Below are 19776 nucleotides of genomic sequence, written 5' to 3'. Positions count from 1 at the left end.
AATGTCGTGCTGCGTAGTGTTCAGAGTATTCTACCAGGACTAGAGAGATCCAGGTTCAAATTCCCTCTGAACCATGAAGCTCACTGGGTGATCTTGGGTTGGTCTTTCTTTTGGCCCTAGCCTACCTCATAGGGTTGTGATGATCAAATGAAGAAGTGGGGGGACAACATACACCTCTCAGAGGTCCTGGAAGGGGGAACAGCAGACTAATAAAAATGTACTAGAAAGATTTTCACACTCTCACTGGCAATTATAGGTAAAGGATTGATCATAAGGATTGATTTAAAGCTCTAGAATGGACCTGTGCAAGCACCGAGTCATTATTGATCCATGGGGGGACGTCGCACCACGACGTTTTCTTGGCAGACTTTTTATGGGGTGGCTTGAAATTGCCTTCCCCCGTCATCTTCACTTTACCCCCAGGAAACTGGGTACTCATTTTACCGACCTCGGAAGGATGGAAGGCTGAGTCAACCTTGAGCTGGCTACCTGAACCCAGCTTCTGCCAGGATTGAACTCAGGTCGTGAGCAGAGCTTGGGCTGCAGTACTGCTGCTTACCACTCTGCTCCATGAGGCTCTTTAATACACTGGCAATTATTAGACAAAATTAGGATAGGGGTGTTTTTTGTTTGTTTGTTTTTGTACTTGGTGGAAGGAAAGTTTTTGAATGGTTTTCCAGTGGCTGCTGCACTCTCACTGAACATGTGAACTGGTTTCACCATTTTGACTAAGGGTGCTCTTTTAGGTTAGGAGGTACAAAGTGATAGTTTTTGTTTCTAGTGTTTGTGTGATGGTTATAGCTTGCTAGCTGTATTATGTAGGCCTCATCTTTCTTTTGCTTCATACTGCAGAGTCCTGCCCAACTATAGACCTCGCTGTTCAAAGGGCAAGATGTGCACTCTTGAACTTGGAGCCTCCTCCTCTCCAGGGAACATAGAAGCCCCTTTTCTTCTGCAGGAAGGACTGTTGACTTCTCTAAGTGCTTGTTTGGGGTTGGTGGTGCTGATAGTGCAGAAACTGGGCTCCTTTTGGAGGGGAGGAGGTGAAGTGTTGTGATCCCTGTGGAGAACTGGAACTGTTAGATGAAAGGAGGTGTCTTTTGTCAGCTCTGTGGCAACAGAATCACCCTCCAGAGGGCTTGGCTACAATGGTCGCAGCATTCTTGAATGGATTGCCATTTGCCCCACTGATCTTGGCAGGGTCGGGACAGTGTGCGTGCAGGTGTGCCTATGTGCCCATCAATTCATTTTGTCGAGCGTGCTGTATTATTAGACAAATCAATAATACAGTTAGAGATAGAGTGCATCAGGGAGAGCCACTGATAAAGTGCCTGTTGATCAGATCAAAGTGCACTGGGGTTGAAGTGGGCTTGCCAGCTGGACCCGACTGCTGCTTGCTCCACCTAACCTTTGTCCTTGCTCTTGCCTCTCCAGTTAGAAGCAATTAGCAGGGAAGCCAAAGAGTTCTAGGCCTAAGAGGCTCCTGAAAACAGGGCAGGGGCCCCTGGGCCAATCCATGTGCTAGGTGTGTACTCAGGAGTGTTCAAGAATGCCCGTAGAAGCACACTTAAACATAAAAACATGGGAAGCAGTCTATTAGCACACCTCCAAACTGTAGGGGTTTGGCTTCTAGTGGAATAGCTGTATTATTCCACAGCATTCTTATAGGAAGGGAGTCGCATTGAACATATTCCTGAGGAAGAGTGTTTAGAACTAGGCTGCCAGTCACATTCCCATATTTGTGTCCAGATTGCCAACTCACTGTGTCTGAAAAAAATCTTTAGAAAGGTGCTAGGGTGGGGTTCTGAGCTGTGCAGGAACGTTTCTTCACTAGATTCGTCTTGTGCATCTGTGTCTGCTGCAAACGTCATCAGAAGAGCTCAGCTGGATCAGAGCAAGGGTTAGTCTAGTCCAGCCTCCTTTTTCCTACAGTGGCAGCCAGATGTCTTGGAAGGCCTCCAAGCTGGAACGTGCCAGTCAAAACTTTCCCCTCCTTGTTGACTCCCAGCTGCTGACTTCAAAGGTATGCTGTGTCTGTTCAGCCATCATCACTCTGCTGCTCTGAGCCTGTGTCCCGGAAGAGCAGCGTACCAGCGCAAAAAAATAAAATAAAATAATCACAACTGTTTGTTTAAAATAGTTCTGCCCCACTTTTCTCCCCAATAAAATGGCTTACCCACACTGTTCTCCTCCTCCATTTTATTCTCAGAACAGCCCCGTGCTGTAAGTTAAGATGAGACTGTGTGACTGGCCCAAGGCCAGCCGGTGAGCCTCTGTGGCCAAATGGAGATTTGAACTTGGGTCTCCCATATTTTAATCCAATGTTGTAATAATTACTAAGGGTGTGCACCAAAAAAATGTCTGGGAGATCTGGATCCAGGTTTCAAGGAAACAAACAAAAAACCCCTGCATTTTCTGAAATCCGGGTAATATTCTCTAATCTGGTTCAGCAAGATTAGAGAATCCCAGATTTATTTGGCCGTTATTTTCTATGGGGAAATATATCGGGGGTGGCCGGGGGTGGTCATTTTTCAAGCAAACTCTACCAAATTTGCAGGGAACCTACTTCTGATGGTCTTCTAAAGACTCCCCAAGCTCCAGGGAGATTGGATCCTAGCGTCCAATTCTGTGGTCTCCTGAACAAAGTGTCCCCAGCCACTTTCCACTGTTTCCTAAGGGGAAAAAGTCAAAGCTGGCCCCCACTGCAGAAACACTGCAAGGCTGCCATGGCCAAGGCACACTCCCAAATGCAAGCTCAACACACACAAAGCCCAACAGAACCAAACTGATGCCCCCCACCATCCAAATGCCCCCTGAGCAAGCTGTCTATAGCCACTTTCCATTTTTTTTTATGGCAGGAAAGTTCTAAGCTGGCAGAAACACACGGGGGCAAGGCTGCTGCTGTCCAGAAGCACACTTCTAAATGCAAGCTCAACACACAGAAAGCCCAGCAGAACAAAACTAAAGCTGGGGAGTGAATGGAATCCCCCCCAGAACCAAAGTGAAGTAGAAGGACCAATGTCAAACCAGAGAATTATGTCAAAACTGAATTCTACCCAAGCCAAACTGAAGCAAAGGACACTGTTGCAAATTAGCCCAACTGAAATGGTGTCACTCACAGAAGCCGTGCAGACAGGAGAGGTCCTGCACAGCTTGGTCACTCACTCTCCCCTCCCTGCCTTACTCTCTCCCTCTTGCCTCTGCCTCACTCCCCTCTTGAAAAAAAGAACAGGAGAAGCCTGAGACTGAAGCAATGTTTCCCGGATTTATCTGGGGGTCTAGATCTGGGTTCCTAGAGCAGATCCTAGAATTTCTGGTTTGATTTGGGAAAGATAGATTTAGCCAGTTTTAGATCCCACCCCCCCAAATCCTGGATCCATATCGCACGCCCACAATTGCTCTCAACATCCATTGATGAACCCATGGCCTCTGAATGTATGTCATCCTCACAAAACAAGACTCTGAATTCAGGTTGCACCTTCTTATTTGTAAAATGTTCCCGTGACACTGAAATGGCCCTTAGGAAAACTAGTGCTGTTATTGCTCCCAGGATTTAGAAGGGTGGTTTGTCTTGTAAACAGCAGTTGGTAGAAGGGAAATGGAAATGTTTTGTTCTCAGGCTCTGGCCCCCTGCTTGAGTGTGTTTCAGAGGTTGCCTGCTGTGCATTCTGTCAACAAGATGCTTTATTTGTGTTTGCTCTTTATCTTGGACAGAGCTGAATTATTCCTTTTTGGCCATTCAGAGTCCAGAATGCAAAAGCTCCATTGAGGGGTGAGCTTTTCAGAACACTGTCTGGAGTTGCCTTTGGTTGGTTCCAGGTTCGGTGCCTCTCATCTCCCCTTGAAGTACAGCCCTTAGGTAGCAGGTGGCAGCAAGATCCTTCTCTGATGGAGCTGAGACCAGATGGTTTACTGGTCTGATTCTTGATTTGTTCATCACGCAAGAGGGGTTGGGGGGTGCAGAATCAGTTTCTGGATTGGAAGATGTGTAAGTTCTGTGTAGTTTGGAGTGTTATGTCCACCCCTTTTGAGCTTATTTTCACAATCTGGAGGACAAATGATTTGTTTTAAAAAGAATGCAGGAAGGGAAAGTCCCAGCAAGATAAAGGGCCAAACTTCACATTTGTGGCCCTGCAGTAAAAGAACATCTCTGGTGGGCTACTGTTGTGAGCTGGTGTGCTAATAGCCCTGTTGCTCTGAGATGTTCTCAGAAGCTGCTTTGCCAAATTGCCCAACCTGGGAGTCCTTCATGGCCCATCCTGCCTAATAAGCATCGGAAAGTAAAGCCAGCGCTTCAGCGCTGTCGTCATTAAATCCCATGTCATTGTTTTGTATTAGTGCTATGATGAAAGCTGGTCTGCTGCTTGCTTTTCTGAATGTCTCTGAGTCCTGTTCAATCTGATACCAGTCAGCCATAACAGAAAAGGGAACAGAGACATTCAGAAAAGCGAGCAGCAGACCAGCTTTCATCATAGCACTAATACAAAACAATGACATGGGATTTAATGACGACAGCGCTGAAGCACTGGCTTTACTTTCCGATGCTTGTTAGTCAGGATGGGCCACGAAGGACTCCCAGGTCGGGCAATTTGGCAAAGCAGCTTCTGATGCCCTTGAAAATAAACCCCCACATGAGGAACTGAACAACTTTAATCAGGGAGCTGGCCTCCACTGTTACCTCTGCATTTTGTTGGGCTGAATCCTGAGTGCAGGAGAGTAAGGAGGGCTCTTGGGGACTCAGAATGCCTCCCAAGAGTCTGCTAGGGAGAGGCACGGCTTGAGGGGGGCAAGCTGTGGTGCTTCAGGAAGGGGCCTGTGGCATCCAGGGAATGAACCCTTTCCTCCGTGGCTGGCCAGCATCTGGTCGTCAGGAGGTGCTAGTTTGGGAGCTGCATGTGGTTCTTCCGTGCACCATTCCTCAATGAGGCATCTGTTTCAGAAAAGTGGGCAAAGCCCTTGCCTGGTGGGGTTTGTGCTTGGCACATGGTTCCCACCTTGAAACAGCCACTGCCAGAGGAACACAAATAAGCGGTGAGCCTTCCTGAGGTGCAGATTTCACAACAGGGATGGAAATAAATGCAGCTGTTTTGGTTGATGGTGCTTGTGAATATGACTGTTCTTGAGCCACGGAGGTAGCACCAATGTGCTAAATCAGTGGTCTTTGTTCTCTCTGAGTTTATAGACTCTTGAGTGATTTCTGTAGGGAGTGCTTTGGTTATGCCTTTTCATTGTTTCTGTGGTACCAAATATATAATTTTGGGTCCCTTGCTGTGCCAGAAACACTTCCAGTCAGCACTTCATTGATGGGGCTTGATGAAGAATGGGGAGGAGAGCTGGAGCCAGAAGGCTTAAGTGACAGTAGTGGATGAAAGGCCTAGACAGAGTTTATTTACTGATTTTGTTTGTCCTTGTGGGGCCTCCTCTGTTTATCCTTCATGCTCCTCTCCTCCTTGTGAGGAAGAGCTAGGCTTAAAGAGAAGAACTGGCCAAGGTTATCCAGTAAGCTTCCATGGCAGAGCAGGGATTCATGCCTAGGTCACCCAGATCCTAGTCTGACCACTACGTAATACTGCCTTTGTAAGTGGAGTTGTAGGGAGGAGGAGGCAAAAGCAGAAGGGTGCAAAGGTGAGAGTGGGACATTAGTGTTGGGGGCAGACAGCCAAGGGAGATCAGGATGTAGCCTTCAGCTTAGGGCTGAGCCTGGGATCAGGGCTGGAGTGAAACCCGCTCAAAGTGCCAGATGCAGCCAATATGAGCATAATGGGAAACATAGCAGGAGATCTTATAGGGAGTCTGAAGCAGAGCAAAGGAGGCGCCGTCTTGGACCCAATCCCTTCAAACAGGCCTCCCCCAAAGGCAGGTGACGGGACCCTCCAAATTAGCTATGGAAGCTCATTGCAGGAGGTGGGAGAAACAAGAGGGAAGGCTTGCAGGCAGGCAGCAGGAGAAAGAGCCAGGGGCAGTGAGGGCCCACAAGAAGGAGGAACTGCTGCTGTGTAGAACAGTCTTGGTGGTGCCTGGGACCCCCTGTGGTTAGCTGGCCCGGCAGAGGCTCTTTGGGAGCTGTTCAAACTTGGCTAGAGCAGACGTCAACTTGTGGAAAGTAAATCACAGCTGCTTTGGTTCCTCCTTCCTTGCTAACATTTTCTCTACTTGCTTCATTAATTATAGAGGCTGGCACTTCCAGTTGGGAGAGGGGGAGTGAAACGTGAGCCTGGCCCCTTTGTAATGCGTGCTTGTAGCAGCTTTAAAGCCTTTTGTGCTTGGCAGGTTGTAAACACATACAGAAGCTAGTTGTGTGGCAAGGAGGATTTGGCAGAAGAGCTTTGCTGTGCCTAAAGCTTTAGCAGATGCAGGTAGAAGCTCTAGAGAGTGGTGACTTTGCTACCCTTTCTGTTCCATATAAGCATCTGGATGTACTGCATTTGGTGCTTCTGCCTGGCTGGAGTCCGCTGCTGCTGCTGCTGCTGCTGCCCCTTGACTGAACATTCAACCACAAGGGATGGGCCAGCACCTTAGCCAGCAGCTTCTTTAAAATGCTAAGAAGTGTTTAATCGCAGTTTGAAAATTCAGCATCAGTGGGTCAAGTTCTGAAACAAGATTTTTTTAAAAAAATATTTTATTTTAAACAACAATTAAATACAACAACACGTAACAGATAAACATACGAACAACAACAAAAAAAAACCCATCCAATTCGTAACTGAAATAAGATTTGATGTGTGATTTATTTTTGTTTAGCCTGTTTGCTCGGGAAGCATATTCCATGGGGAATGCTGTCCACTCTGAAATAGTGGCCAAGCCATACCAGGGAGTGTGTGTGGGGGGGGAGGGGGTGTCTCTATAAAGCAACCTGGAACCTGAGCCCAACCCAAAGGAAGGTAAGTAATGACCTACTTGTGGGAGAGGCTGAGTTTTGCTTCTTGGCTGTTTTGTGCTGTCAAGAACAAAACTGGCAAAGTCCTTGCCTTGTGTTTATTTGTTTATGTCAGATAATTTATGCCCCGCCTATCAACCCATGAAATATTTTAAAGTTGACTTGCAAGAAATAATAATAATAATAATAATAATAATAATAATAATAATAATAATAATAATAATAATAATAATAATAATAATAATAATAATAATAATATGTTTATTGCTTTTCCGGCCGAAGCCATAAGCCATACAAACACCAACAAAATATGAACTGTACACTTAAACATACCCAATTCACACAGACCTAACTCGTCATTATCACTTTAAACTATCTAAACTCATGAAGATTTTGTTTCTTTATCACCGTGGCTAAAAAGGAAGCCACTATAGCAGAGGTTTGATTGTCAGGAAAGTTATCAGACAATAACACTGAGATTGCCCAAGGAAGGAAGGGAAGCTTTTCTTTTAACATAATAGGAATAACAAATCTCTTTCCTTACTCCACTTAGGGCAAAAAACTATTATATGATCCAAGGTCTCTAACTTTCCTTGTCCACAGTCACAAACTCGTTCAGAATAAGGGAGTCCAGAGAAACGACCAGAAAGCACTTTAGAGGGGAAGGAGTTAAGTCTAGCCAATGTGAAGGCTCTGCGTTGAGCTGGAATACTTGCAATAAAAAAGAAACCCAATAAAAAGATACATCCAGCTGCCATAAATAAAGACAGTAAAATGGCAGAGCAGGAAAATGAACTGGAAAAATGTGTTCCCTGCAACCCTGAATCTCGAATCAAGCATGTTCTGGCTCTGCTGCTCCTGCATGAACCCATCAGAGCTTTAAGATCGTCTTAGGCGGCTCTCCTCTTCAGGGCTTGTGCTGCTAGAGGATGGTCAGGCAGACAGGCCTGGTGCCTGCAGGTGGCGACCCAGCCTCTGAGAAGGATAAATGGGATGCTGCCAGGGAAGAGCCCGACTCTCTGTGGTAGCCAGAATAGGAGCTCCCTAAGGAGCTCCCTAAGGAGATGTTAAGTTTGTGGTGGGTCCCTGTGGGAGCAGTGGAAGCAGAACATCCTGAACCTGAGATTTAGGGTATTTGTGTAACAGAATTGGAGTCCAGTAGAACCACTAGCACAGTGGTTCAGCTGCAAATCAGCACCGGTTTGAATCCCACTACTACCATGAGCTCAGTAGGTGGCCTTGGGTAAGCCACTCCTCTCAGCCCCAGCTGCATTGTGGGGATAATAATAACACTAACTTGTTCACCGCTCTGGGTGAGGCACTAATCTGACTAGAAGAGCGGTATATAAGTGCAGTTATTAAAGACCAACTTAGTTTTCCAGCTCACTTTGCCAGATACAAATAGAATGAAGGTCCATCCGCTTTTCCGTCCACGTCAGTAGGTGGGAGGTGCTATAAAGAAGGGCCAGTTGGAGACAGGATGCAGAGGTACAATGCAAAATTTAATTGACTTGATTAAGAGCTGAGAGATCAGCATAGAGCAGGTAGTGCAGAAAATTAACATCTGTAATGAGTCAAGAATCTCATGTCCCTATTCAGCCCTGAGGGAGGGGGGTTCCATTGTCATGAACTTGTTAATGAATTGTAGTTTGGCAGTCTCATGATGATCTCCTTTTGAAGCTTCTGTGTAGGAAAACTGCCACCCTAGTCAGCAATGGAATGTCCTGGAAGAGAATTTGTGCCTGTTCCATGCAGAGTTAGCAGGGGGGTGGAGAGGAGACAGCTTTTGGAAGCTGCAATGCCTTAATGTTCCTGGAGCAACTGCCTTTGCCTCTTAGAAATATTTATTTTCATTTTATTTATACCCGCTCCTTTGTTTCCAGTGGGGGACCTTTCCTCCATTTTTTCCTCACAACAAATGCTGCGAGGTAGGCTAGGCTGAGAGAGTTTGTGACTGGCTGAAGATCACCCAGTGAGCTTCCATGACAAGAGTGGGGATTAGAACCTAATCTGATCCTTTTATCACTATTCCATACTAGCTCTCTGCCCACACAGTCATGTATTTTTGTCTCACAAACATGAGTTTTTTAATATCTTCTTGACAACAGATCTCTAAAATGATTTTACATTCCCTGTGTAAAATGGCATTCACACTATATTGATTTCCCAGAATCCCCTTTTCTAATGATAACATTTGGTTCATATACTGCCCTTCAGGACAACGTAACGCCCACCAGAGCGGTTTACAAAGTGTGTTATTATTATCCTCACAACAATCTCCCTGTGAGGTGAGTGGGGCTGAGAGAGCTTCGACAAGCAGTGACTGACCCAAGGTCACTGTGGGGGATTCCTTTTCTGAGTGATGGAAGCTAAATTATAGCGGGAGCTTTGGTTGTTCCTTTGACTTAATGTATCCTTTCCTTATTCCCTTCTAGATTACCTTGGGACAATCCACTTTGGAGTGATCACAGATAAGTCGATTGCAAAAGAAATCCCGTTGATGAACTCAGGAAGTGTCTACTTGCACAGACATGTCAATTCCTCTCTGGTGAGTAGGGCTTATTTTGCATATCTGTGCAGGTCAGACGATAATGAAAGGCCACTCTGATAGCACAGCAGATATGAGTGGTGGTTGGGGTACAAGAGATGTGAAGGAACTACAGCAGACTATGCTTCTGAACCTGCAGAGGGCATTCCTTTTTGCTGATGAGCCCCATTTCTGCCCCATAATCTGCGATAGAGGGGCAGCTCTTTCAGGTCCTTGTGGGCTACTTTGAGTGATTTCAGTCCTGGCACCTCAGAGCAATGAACAGTTCACAATGAGAAATTGTTCTTGGTGGCTTTTAAAAGAAACTAGTCAAAGGATAGTGCTGCATTTCCTGGCATTAAATTTCAGAGAAGCCAAATCTGTCAAAGCTGATATTTAGACTTTGACCAGCTTTCTTTGTCTCTAGCAGCCAGTCCAGAAATTTAGGAGCTAGCCTCATTTTTCAGCCTTTGGATTTTGTATTTTAATGACTATATTTTTACATTACTGCTGTCTAATCCTAAACTCTGGACAGTTTCTCATCATTTTATTAAAACTGCGACTAACATGCTGTATGAGTAACCAACAAAAAACGAACTTTTAACACCAACCTTACTTCTCCCCAAGTCCTCACAATTTCGTGGTCGCTTTAATGATTTGCTCCATTTAATTGAATATTGGAGACATTCTATTTTTTTATTAAGTTTTATATAATAAAAAAGCAAAGCTAAAAAGACAGTTACACAAAAACTAACCAAACAAAAAAATCTGCAAACACACAAAAATAACAGAGCATTCAGACAAAACAGAAAACACAAAGAAAAAAACAATATAAACTAAAACTTCTGTTTTTCTCCGCAAAAAATACAAGTATCATTTTCAAATTTTCTCAAATTGAAGATAAAGGCTCTCTTTTTTCTAATATCCAAATCCCTTAGTCCATAAATCCACAAATCATCAAATCATTATTGTCTATCTCACATATAAAGTCTATTAGGGGTTTCCATTAAAAAATAAACGAGCTTATTGTCTTCTCTTTAATCAATGAAGTTCTTTTATCAACCATTCCTCTACACTGCAGGCAATGTTGGACTCTTCCAGGTTTGTGCATATAATAGTCTCGCTGCTGTAATCATATATAAAAACAAAGTTCCATAACTTCTTTCCAACTGAATATCCATAATTCCCAACAAAAAAATCTCTGGTTTCAATTGTATTTTAGTCTTTAAAATCTGAATTAATAGTTGTATTTGTGTCCAATTTTTTTTTTGCTTTCTTACAAGTTCACCACATGATAAAATGATCCTTCATGTTGAGAGCATTTCCAACATATGTTCGAAGAACACTTGTACATTCTAGACAGTTTCTCAGGGGTCATTTACCAACAGTACATCATCTTATAAAATTCTCCTTAAGACTAGAGCTTATTGTAAAATTCAACCCTTTTAAACACATTTTCCTATCGTTCCATTAATATGTCATATCCAATTTTTTTACCCATTTAATCATACATTCTTTCACTTGCTCTTCCTCTGTCTCAAATTTCAACAAGAGTTTATACATTTTAGCAATAATATGTTCATCATTTGTACATAGATCCATTTCAAATTCACTTTGCTCAAAATCAGAGCCTCTTGTCTACTTTAAACCTTTCCACAATTTGCATATAAGAAAATCATTAACAACTGTGTCCCTCTATTGATAAATATTCTCTTGATTTTATTTTAACTCCACCTTGTGAAAATTCTAACATATCTTCTCGATACATTAACTATTTAAATCTATTTTCCATTTCCCTTCTATAATGAGCCTTGTGGCTATTTTCGGGCAGACCCTAAATTTATATTTATTCCTTATTCTCAGAATGGCATGTGTAACATAGTGATTATTGAATTCTAAATTAACCTTTCCTTTTTAAATACAATAATCCTGTTTCTTAGCAAGATCCATTCTTTCATCCATAAAAAAAAGCAGGCAGCAAAATATAATTTCAAATCTCTTAGGCCCAATCTTCTTCTTTCCTTTGCATCCTGCAATGACTTAAATTTAACCCTCAGTTTTTTCCCTTGCCAGATAAATCTAGATGTGTCTTTTGAATGGAACCTCCATTGTCCAAACCAGAATTGTCTGAAATAAGAATAATATTTTAGGTAAAACGTTTATCTTAATTGCAGCTCTCCTTCCCAAAAGTCAGGGCTTTTTTTCAGGGGGAATGCGGGGGAACGGAGTTCCGGAACCTCTTGAAAATGGTCACATGGCTGGTGGCCCCGCCCCCTGATCTTAAACTCTCCTCTGTCTGGAGATCGGGGGCGGGGCCACCAGCCATGTGACCATTTTCTCCCAGGGCAACCCACTGCGTTCCACCACCTCTTTTCCCAGAAAAAAAGCCCTGCCAAAAGTGATAATTGAATTTTGTCCCATCTTACCAAATCTCTTTTAATTTCAGTTCAGGTCTTAATATAATTATTTTGAATTAACATACAATTCATATTTGTCAAAGTAATACCCAAATATTTTACCTTTTTCTCAGTTTTAAAACCTACTTTGTTTTCCAGTCTAATTTGGTCCTGTATTTTCACACAGAGGCTGGAAGGGGTGTGTTGCTGCCAGCGGGCGAAACAGGTTCAGGGTGTGCAAGGCGCAGGAAGCTTCCTGAGCTGCCCTGTCTCCTGCCAGATCTCACACAGCTCTCCAGCCCGAGATAGGGCAGGAGGGGAGCCAAAGAGGCTGGAAGGGGTGCGCTGCCACCAATGGGTGAAGCAGACGTGGGGTATGTGAGGCGTGGGAAGCTTCCTGTGCTGCCACCAGAGGGAGCGCTCCCAACTGTCCCGGCTGCTGGCAGCTTTGCCAGCCGCCGGTGAAAAAACGTAAGGGGGCTTGGAGCAGTGGCAACTGCCAGGGGCTCCCTTGGGCCAGCAGAAGGTGAGCTCCCCGCACCCTGCCGCTGGTGGGCTTTGCTTATAATAAACGTTTGTTGTAAATACTAGCAACCTCTATGCAGGCATTCTCCCTCCAACTCTGCAAGTTGGACGGGTTTTATGTTGTTAACTGTGTGAGTTCCTTTGGTAAACTCCAGCCCCCAGTGGCTGGGAAGGAGCTGAGCTGCGGTAGTCAGAAAAGATGCCTACACTTCCCATCAAAACTTTCAGGAACTTGACTCATGTCCACCTCATGTCAGGTGTCACTTGTAGCTTGACTCATATGGTCTGGTCTTCTCTGTATCGGTTGTCTTTCCCTGCAGAAAGTGGAGGCCAATCTATGTTCTTTCTGAACTGGAGAAAAGAATTGTTCAGTCTCTTTGTCACTCCCTATCCTTTTTTAAAAAGTTGGGAAAATAATTCCTTAAAATATCATCTGGCAGCTGGGAACCCACCCCCAAGGATATATCTTGTGTGAGGACTTCTTTCCTCTTTCAGTCACTAAGGCTTGGGCCTTAACATGTCTTCTCCAGTGAAGGCCTCCCAGTTTTTAAAATGACAAGTGTGGGAGTGGGACATTACTCTCCCTTCCCCACTGTTTGCATAGGCCATTTTCAGTGGTAAATTTCTTCAATTTTCTGTATTACACACTAATACCAAGAATGTTTTCCTTCCTTTCTAGTTCTATCCAAGCGAAGCCATGAACTACACCGCTGAAAATATTTGCAGGTGGGCCCTAGAGAACCAAGAGACGTTCGTCCGCTGGCTGAGACCTCATGGAGGGAAAAGTCTTTTGCTGAACAACGAGCTAAAAAAGGGCCCAGCACTTTTCCTGTTTTTTCCTTTTGACCCGTTAGTAGAAAATCAGCCACTTGTCGATGAGGTGATTTTTTTTAAAGTACTACTTCAAAGAACAGGGCAGCCTGTCTGGAAAATTCCCTCTTCTCTCCCATCCTCCCCAAAACCACAGATGTGAGGAAAGAGTCAGTGTGGATAATCCAGCACACATTTCCCTGTGAGTGCGGCTCAGATGAAAAACTCAAGAATCCTTGTCTGTCGCTCTGCCAGCTAAGCTGGCCAACTTTGAGGATAAGATATATTTTCCTCAGTGGGAGACCACACTGTAGGGGAGAGTAGCTCTAGATTGTATTCTAGGATGTCCCTATCAGCTAGGAGTCTGAAAAAGGTGCTGTATCTGGGACCTTCAGTGGGGCAGACAAAGGCAAACATGTTCAGTTGTCCAGGAGCTGGCATAGACGCTATGCACAAAAATTTCAGTACATGTTTTTTGAATCCCATAAACTTAGGAAAGTGATGTCCAATTCATGATAGTCTGATTCAAAATAACAACTAAATATGTTCCCCTGCCTGCTTCTGAAAAAGATATCTTAGGAAGTCTGAACGGTAACACAAATGGAATGAATGCTAAGGTTTCGTGGAATATTTTAATGGCACAGGAAGTGAAGTCTTTGTCCGTTGCAGTTACAAGGCATAGAAGGGTGTAACTCAATTTTGAGTTGTATCAGGGAAAATGAATTCTATGTATCCCTTAATGAAATGTACAATGAAGTGGGAGAGAGGGTGTCCCCTTCTACCAGCTTTACATGCTCTTTCTGGGCATGACATGACTAGCAATCTTAATAAGAAATCTGCTTTTAGGTTGACCATTACACAGAATTATTAACTGCAGATGAAAACAGTGTCTCAATACAGCTGAAGGGATTTGCTGTCAGGATCTTGAATCCCATTGATAGCTGTCCAACTTAGATAAGCATCAGTACAAAGATATGCCATTGACTTCTCAGTGCACAACTTAATCCAAGTTGTCATCAAACAATGTCTAGAAGAATTCAGGTGTAACGGCCTCCTCCTCTTCTGGAGGTTCTGGCAGAGAATCAGTATAAGCAGGGTGGTTGCTGGTGGCCCACCTGCAGGACTAGGAGTTGCCAAGTATGGCTGGCCAGCTGTGTCTTTTGTTGGTATACTTTCCATTGATATAACATGGTCATGCAAGAAACACACAAATTATTAGTCCACAGATAATGCCCCATCCCTGCCCACGCATGCTCATCTCTGCCAGTTATTTGTGGCATATCAGTGGCCTGAAACAAGCAGAAGAGAAATCAAACCAACTCTTTATGTTTAAATATTTAAAGGAAGTGCCTCATCTCAGTCACTTGAGTGGAGAACCAACCCTGTGTTCCAAGCAAAATGGCCTGATGTGCCATGGTTTGGTGTGTATCTGGTGTGTGCGTGCCATCACCAAATCTGAGAGTATCCGCCACTAGGCAGATCTGCTCATCTAGCATTCTGTATCTGCATTGCTAGTTGCTGTGTCTCTCACTTCACTTGTACTAGCTAGCATGGGGATGATAAATTATACCTTCACAGTTACCCTTCAAGGTTGGTGAACTCTCTCCCCTTCACCAATCTTGGGAGAAAGATATGACTCTTACAGTTTTCCTTTTACCAGCATTGCAGCCTGTGGAGCATGCATAGACTGTAGCCCTGATTAATAAAACATTGTGGCAGGTTCTAGGGGGAGAAGGATTGCTGCACACCAGGGAACATCTGGATCTGCCGCAGCTGGAACTTATTCAGGAGAAGCAAGGGTGCTTTAATTGGCCAGAGATGGACTCAGCTGCCTGGCCTGGTTCCTTTTGCTTTCAGGAGACATCTTACGTAACTTATTTACTGTAAGGAGAAAAAGTGACCCTGAGCTGGAAGTGTTTTGTGATTCTCTTCCAGCCCAGGGAGAGCTTTGCCTCCAGCACAGCTGCATGACGAGAAACTGTCCATTCCTTCTTTGCCAGTGCAAGGATCTTGCAGATCCCTCTCTCCACAGACAGGGTTGGAATCTGACTTGGTAAAACCTCTTTGTTTTGCAATTAAGTCTTTCCAGTCTGGACCAGATCAGAAGCTGCTATTCCAGTGTGTGTGTGCACTGTTTCTCTCTGTCTCAGTACAAACAATGTTGCATCCTTGTGTCTGGCATCTCTGTGATCTCCCTGCCCTCGCCTCTAGCTTGCTTATTCGTATTAGACCTTGCAAGTGTAATGAGGCTGTTGTTGGCCCCATGCAACACACTTGAGGGTTGTTTTCTGAAACTCCAAGCCTGCCCAGGGTTGCATGGCGGAGTGTGGATGAATGTGTGGGTCTGCTGTTCCATCCCATGGAAATTACTGTAGAAATTTCACTGGGTATGCCTGAAGTAGCATTTTGGATGGCAGCGTGTGATTTTACAACCCTTGCTGGGCTTCATGGGGGCATTTTCTCGGCTTTTGTGGGAAACAGGATGCTGGACTAGATGCATCTTTGGTCTGATCCAGCAGGGCTCTTCCTGTAACATCAAAGGCTTTATAGAGAACCTCTGCCATGCAGTGTTGCTGTTCAGCCATAGATACAGCCGTCTTTCTAAGAATAATATTTCCAAGGAGCGTAAGTGGCTAATAGTTTCAGTAGTTAGTGTCTCACTGGTGCTCTGGAAAGGGCTGAACTCTGTTGCCCTTAAAAAAGAGCACATGTGTTGGGTTGGAGGCAGCTGTGAACTAGAATCCACTTAGCATTTGCGTGTGACATGAGCAGTGTGGGCCACAGACTAGAAGACGGAGGGCATGTGTGTGCATGAGCTAGCCAGATTCAGTGGTTAGCCTGGGGGAGGCAATCTGCCCAGCTCACAACCTCCCCTTTCAAGCTAAAGCTCTGTTTGCTTGAGGCCGTGGGCTGGAGATGATTTCTGATTTGACAGGGTTTCGCCAACCAAGGTGTCTCTTCAATGCAAAGCAAATTTATTTATTTATGTCATTTATAGTCTGTCTTTCTCACTGAGACTCAAGACGGATTACACAGTATGAGATTAGTACAATCAGTATCAAATACATTTCAATACAGTATCAAGGACATTTCATAAACAATATCATAGGGTAAATAGATACAAGTTTAAAGACACAGTATTAGCAAGAATCCACTACAGAGTAGAAAAAATACTGAAGCAAACAATTCTAGGACTAACATTAGACAACATGAAGCATTGGTAGTACGTAAGAGTACATATTTAAAGCAGCAGATAATATGTAAGGATATAGTGATGAAGTCTATGGTCCCTAACTCAGTAGCAAAACATCTGAGACCCCTTCTGTCATATCTGCACATGGAAAGCCTAGAAGTTGTAAAAGTAGGCAGAGCATTTGTCCTTCCATATTAGAAGTAGAGCATAACCTTTAGGACTTGGAGGGAGGGGTTGCTTTTGATGCCTGGCTTCTGCCTGTTTCTTTGATTGGCCTGTGTAGGCAGTGTGTACCAGACCCTAGTAGCTGGAAACAGATTCCAGGTACAAATAGATTTCTTTTCAAGTTAAGGCACTGGACTGGGCTTGAACTGGGAACCTGGAAGATGCTCTGCAGCCCTCATTAAATCAAATCTTGCCTTCAGATTTTGAGCTGTATAAGCCTGCGTGTGCTTCACGCTCTGGAGAGCTGCTTGCGTTGAAGCCCAGGCCATTGTGTCAACCTATAAATGCGAGTGGTTGGCTGGCAACGGATTGTTTTCAGTCATGCCGTGGCCTGCTATAAAAGCCCAGCACAGGGCAGATAATTAATGCTGTCAGTGGGATGGAATAGTTGGAGTTTTTTTCCTTGTTTGCCCAAACTGCTGTCAGAGGTTCCCTCTGAGAATTGTGCATTTTGTTGTCAGTGGGTCTGTCTTGCTGCAAGCTCCTAACACAGCTGCTAATGCTGGGTCCCCAGTGGGCTGTCCTTGCACAGTCGGCCTTGGGAAGAGTAATTTCTCCTTTGGCAGTGAACCAGCCTGGCTTCTGTGAACTAGAAATACTCGTCTGTCTCTCTCTTTGAAATGGGAACCTGGTTGATGGGGCAGACCCTGTGATGGAGATCAGGTTGACTCAAAGGGTGTCATCCTTTCAAGAAAAAAACGCTGAGAAGGAATCTAATGCAGCTAGAGGCCCAAGAGTCCCCGATCCTGTACTTCAAGCCTGGTGGCTGAACAGGGATAGGTCTGGGTGGTGTGTACTGAGGAACAGGGATGGGAATGGTGGCACTTACAGGAAGGCTCTGTGTGCAAACAAATGGCAGCATTCTTACTAACCACAATTAAATTTTAGTATATTAACCAGAGGGGGGTTGATTGAGAAGTGTAATAGTGCAGATTGTAGGACCAAAAGTGCAATCCTGAAAGACAGCCACTGCCCCCCCCCGCCCCAGCAGTTGCTGGTTATGTAGGTAAATGGGGAGGAGTTAGGGATGTTCTGGGTTGCCTTTGCTCTTGGTTTGGACTGGTGGAGAAAATCAGCAAACCTGGAGGGGGGGGCAACCCTTTCGCCCACTCTGTGTCAGCTGAGTGTGTGCCTGGAATATGGTTGAGAAGCCTCGGCAATATTTTGGCTTCTTGAGCAGACAATCAGATAAGAAAGGAATCCCCTGTAAGGGGGAAGTTTCCAGCCTTCTGCCCTTCGTGGGTTAATTTGCTTCTTCCAACTTTGCAGGTGTGACAACCCAGTAAGATGAGAGTTTCTTCCTTCCACAGATTTCCAGGATGGCTTTGGCCTACAACAGCTGCAACAGAAGCCACCAAAGAAGGCTAGGGGCAGAAAGCTCAAGAGGAGGAGAGCCACCAGAGGCTGCCGCCACCCCTCTCCAGCCAGTGGAGGCTTTCCCCATATCTGAGTCCCCATGCTGCAACACCGTGGTGCTTCCTCCTCAGTTACACACCATCTCCCGGACCCACAATGTCTGTGAACTGTGCATCAACCAGACTGTTGGGGTCAAGCCAAGCCACCTCAGCGGGCTGCACTGCAGCTTCTTCGAGATTGAGGCGGCCCTGGACTCTTTCTACCTCAAGGAACGGACCTTTTTCCAGGTCGTGTCCAAGACAGCCTCTTTATGCAGTAACTTCCTCAGTTTTTACAGCCCTTTTAGCTACTACACTGCGTGCTGCCGAACGGTGAACAGGGGCATGCTGAGTTTCTTTGGCTCCAAAAAGACCACTGTCCTGTCCCTGGAAATGGCATTTTCTTCTCATGGGAAGAACTGGAAAGAGGAGCCCCCCCATTCTATTCCTCACATTGAGGACAGGAACGGTCTCTTGGAAAGTTCCATCCCTGGCTCTGATGTCACTGGCCTGAGCTGCCGGACCAACAAGACCTTAAACCTTTACCTGCTGGACTCCAATCTCTTCTGGATGTATGCGGAGCGACTTGGGGCACCAAGGCTCACTACCACAAAGGAGTTTGCTGCCATTGTGGACCTCAAAGAAGACTCCCACTACGTCCTAGATCAGAGCCGGGCCCTGGGCAGGTCTCATCTAGGTACAGTACAGTTGTATTCCGGCTTAATGAAGATGTGCTGGAGTAGAAGATGTTCCCAGAAGCATAGCTAGCGTCGCAGGGAATCTGAACCCTTGATGTAAAATGGCCCATTTTTAATTTTAGTTAAAACCTTTCTCTTCCATCTCTCCTGTGGTTGAGGTGGCTTACAACAGTTCTAGCCGTCTATAAAACTATACATTCTTATGAAAATGATAGCACAGAAAAAACTACCAGACTGTAAAACCCTTTGTGTCAGTTTCCTCTTCTTAAAGAGGTGGACCCTTTACTGAGATCCAGCTGTGTGTGTGGGGTGTGTGCTGGGATCCACCACCTCCATTGCACGTCATAATCTCAGCCCCCCCCACCCGGTCTCTGGTGAAGACCCTCCTTTTACTGTTGAGGCTGTCCTGGTTGTGCAGGCACATGAAGCAAATTGCTTTTATGGGCCTAGTGCCATAGAGCCTAAAGCAAGGCTGGGTGGTTCATTGCAGCTTGCACTAGCAACAGTGTGCTCACAGTGGGAAGGGAATGCATAGTTCATCTGACAGCTTCTTTCTGTCGTATTGTGGGCTTGTTCTGATGTGACCAGCTTCCCTGTTGGACCCAGTTCCCTGTTCACCCTCATTACAGGGCATCTGAAACAATTCCCCTCCCCCCTCAATTTTTTTTAATATACGGACTTAGACAAGATGGAGCATCAGTTCTGAAGTAAAGTGAGCACAAGACAAGAGAAAAAGATCCCAGTGGAAGTAAAATGTCTTGCTCAAACTCTTCCCTGCTCTGCAGAGCCTGTTTAAAAGAATGTGCCATGTTTGGCATTACTGTCATTCAAGCCTTGTTTGTTGTGTTCAGCTAGTGTGGGAGACATTTCCCATGGATGTTATCCCTGGGTGACTGCAATCTTTGGAACTGCACCAGCCCTGGCCAATTGAGCAAGTTCAGCAACGCTGCATGCATGAGTTTACGTTTCGTAATTTGTTCAGGATTCTGCAGGTTACAGGGCAGAATGACGGCTGGGGTATGTGTGTGCCAAAAACCTTTCTCAGGTGTTGGCCTGGGGTGCTGAGCTGGTAATTTAATGCCAAATTCCACGCAGGCAGAATCCCAGAATATGTGCAGTTTAGAACTGTGA

General features: G+C 45.0%; 1 protein-coding gene across 4 annotated transcripts in view; it reads left to right on the top strand.

Annotated features, from left to right (window-relative positions):
• TXNDC11 (thioredoxin domain containing 11) overlaps positions 1-19776 on the top strand; it is a 39927-nt gene that overhangs the window by 12409 nt on the left and 7742 nt on the right. For all 4 annotated transcript variants that reach the window (XM_054993381.1, XM_054993382.1, XM_054993385.1 and 1 more), the window contains 3 exons: positions 9313-9425; positions 13005-13205; positions 17864-18644. In XM_054993381.1, coding sequence (XP_054849356.1) covers positions 9313-9425; positions 13005-13205; positions 17864-18644 — 1095 coding nt within the window. The remainder of the gene's footprint in view (positions 1-9312; positions 9426-13004; positions 13206-17863; positions 18645-19776) is intronic.

Source organism: Eublepharis macularius, chromosome 12 (genome assembly GCF_028583425.1).
Source record: "Eublepharis macularius isolate TG4126 chromosome 12, MPM_Emac_v1.0, whole genome shotgun sequence".
Classification (NCBI taxonomy): Eukaryota; Metazoa; Chordata; class Lepidosauria; order Squamata; family Eublepharidae; genus Eublepharis; species Eublepharis macularius.
The sequence above is the reverse complement of the archived record's forward strand: the minus strand, read 5'-3'. Positions and strand labels throughout refer to the sequence as shown.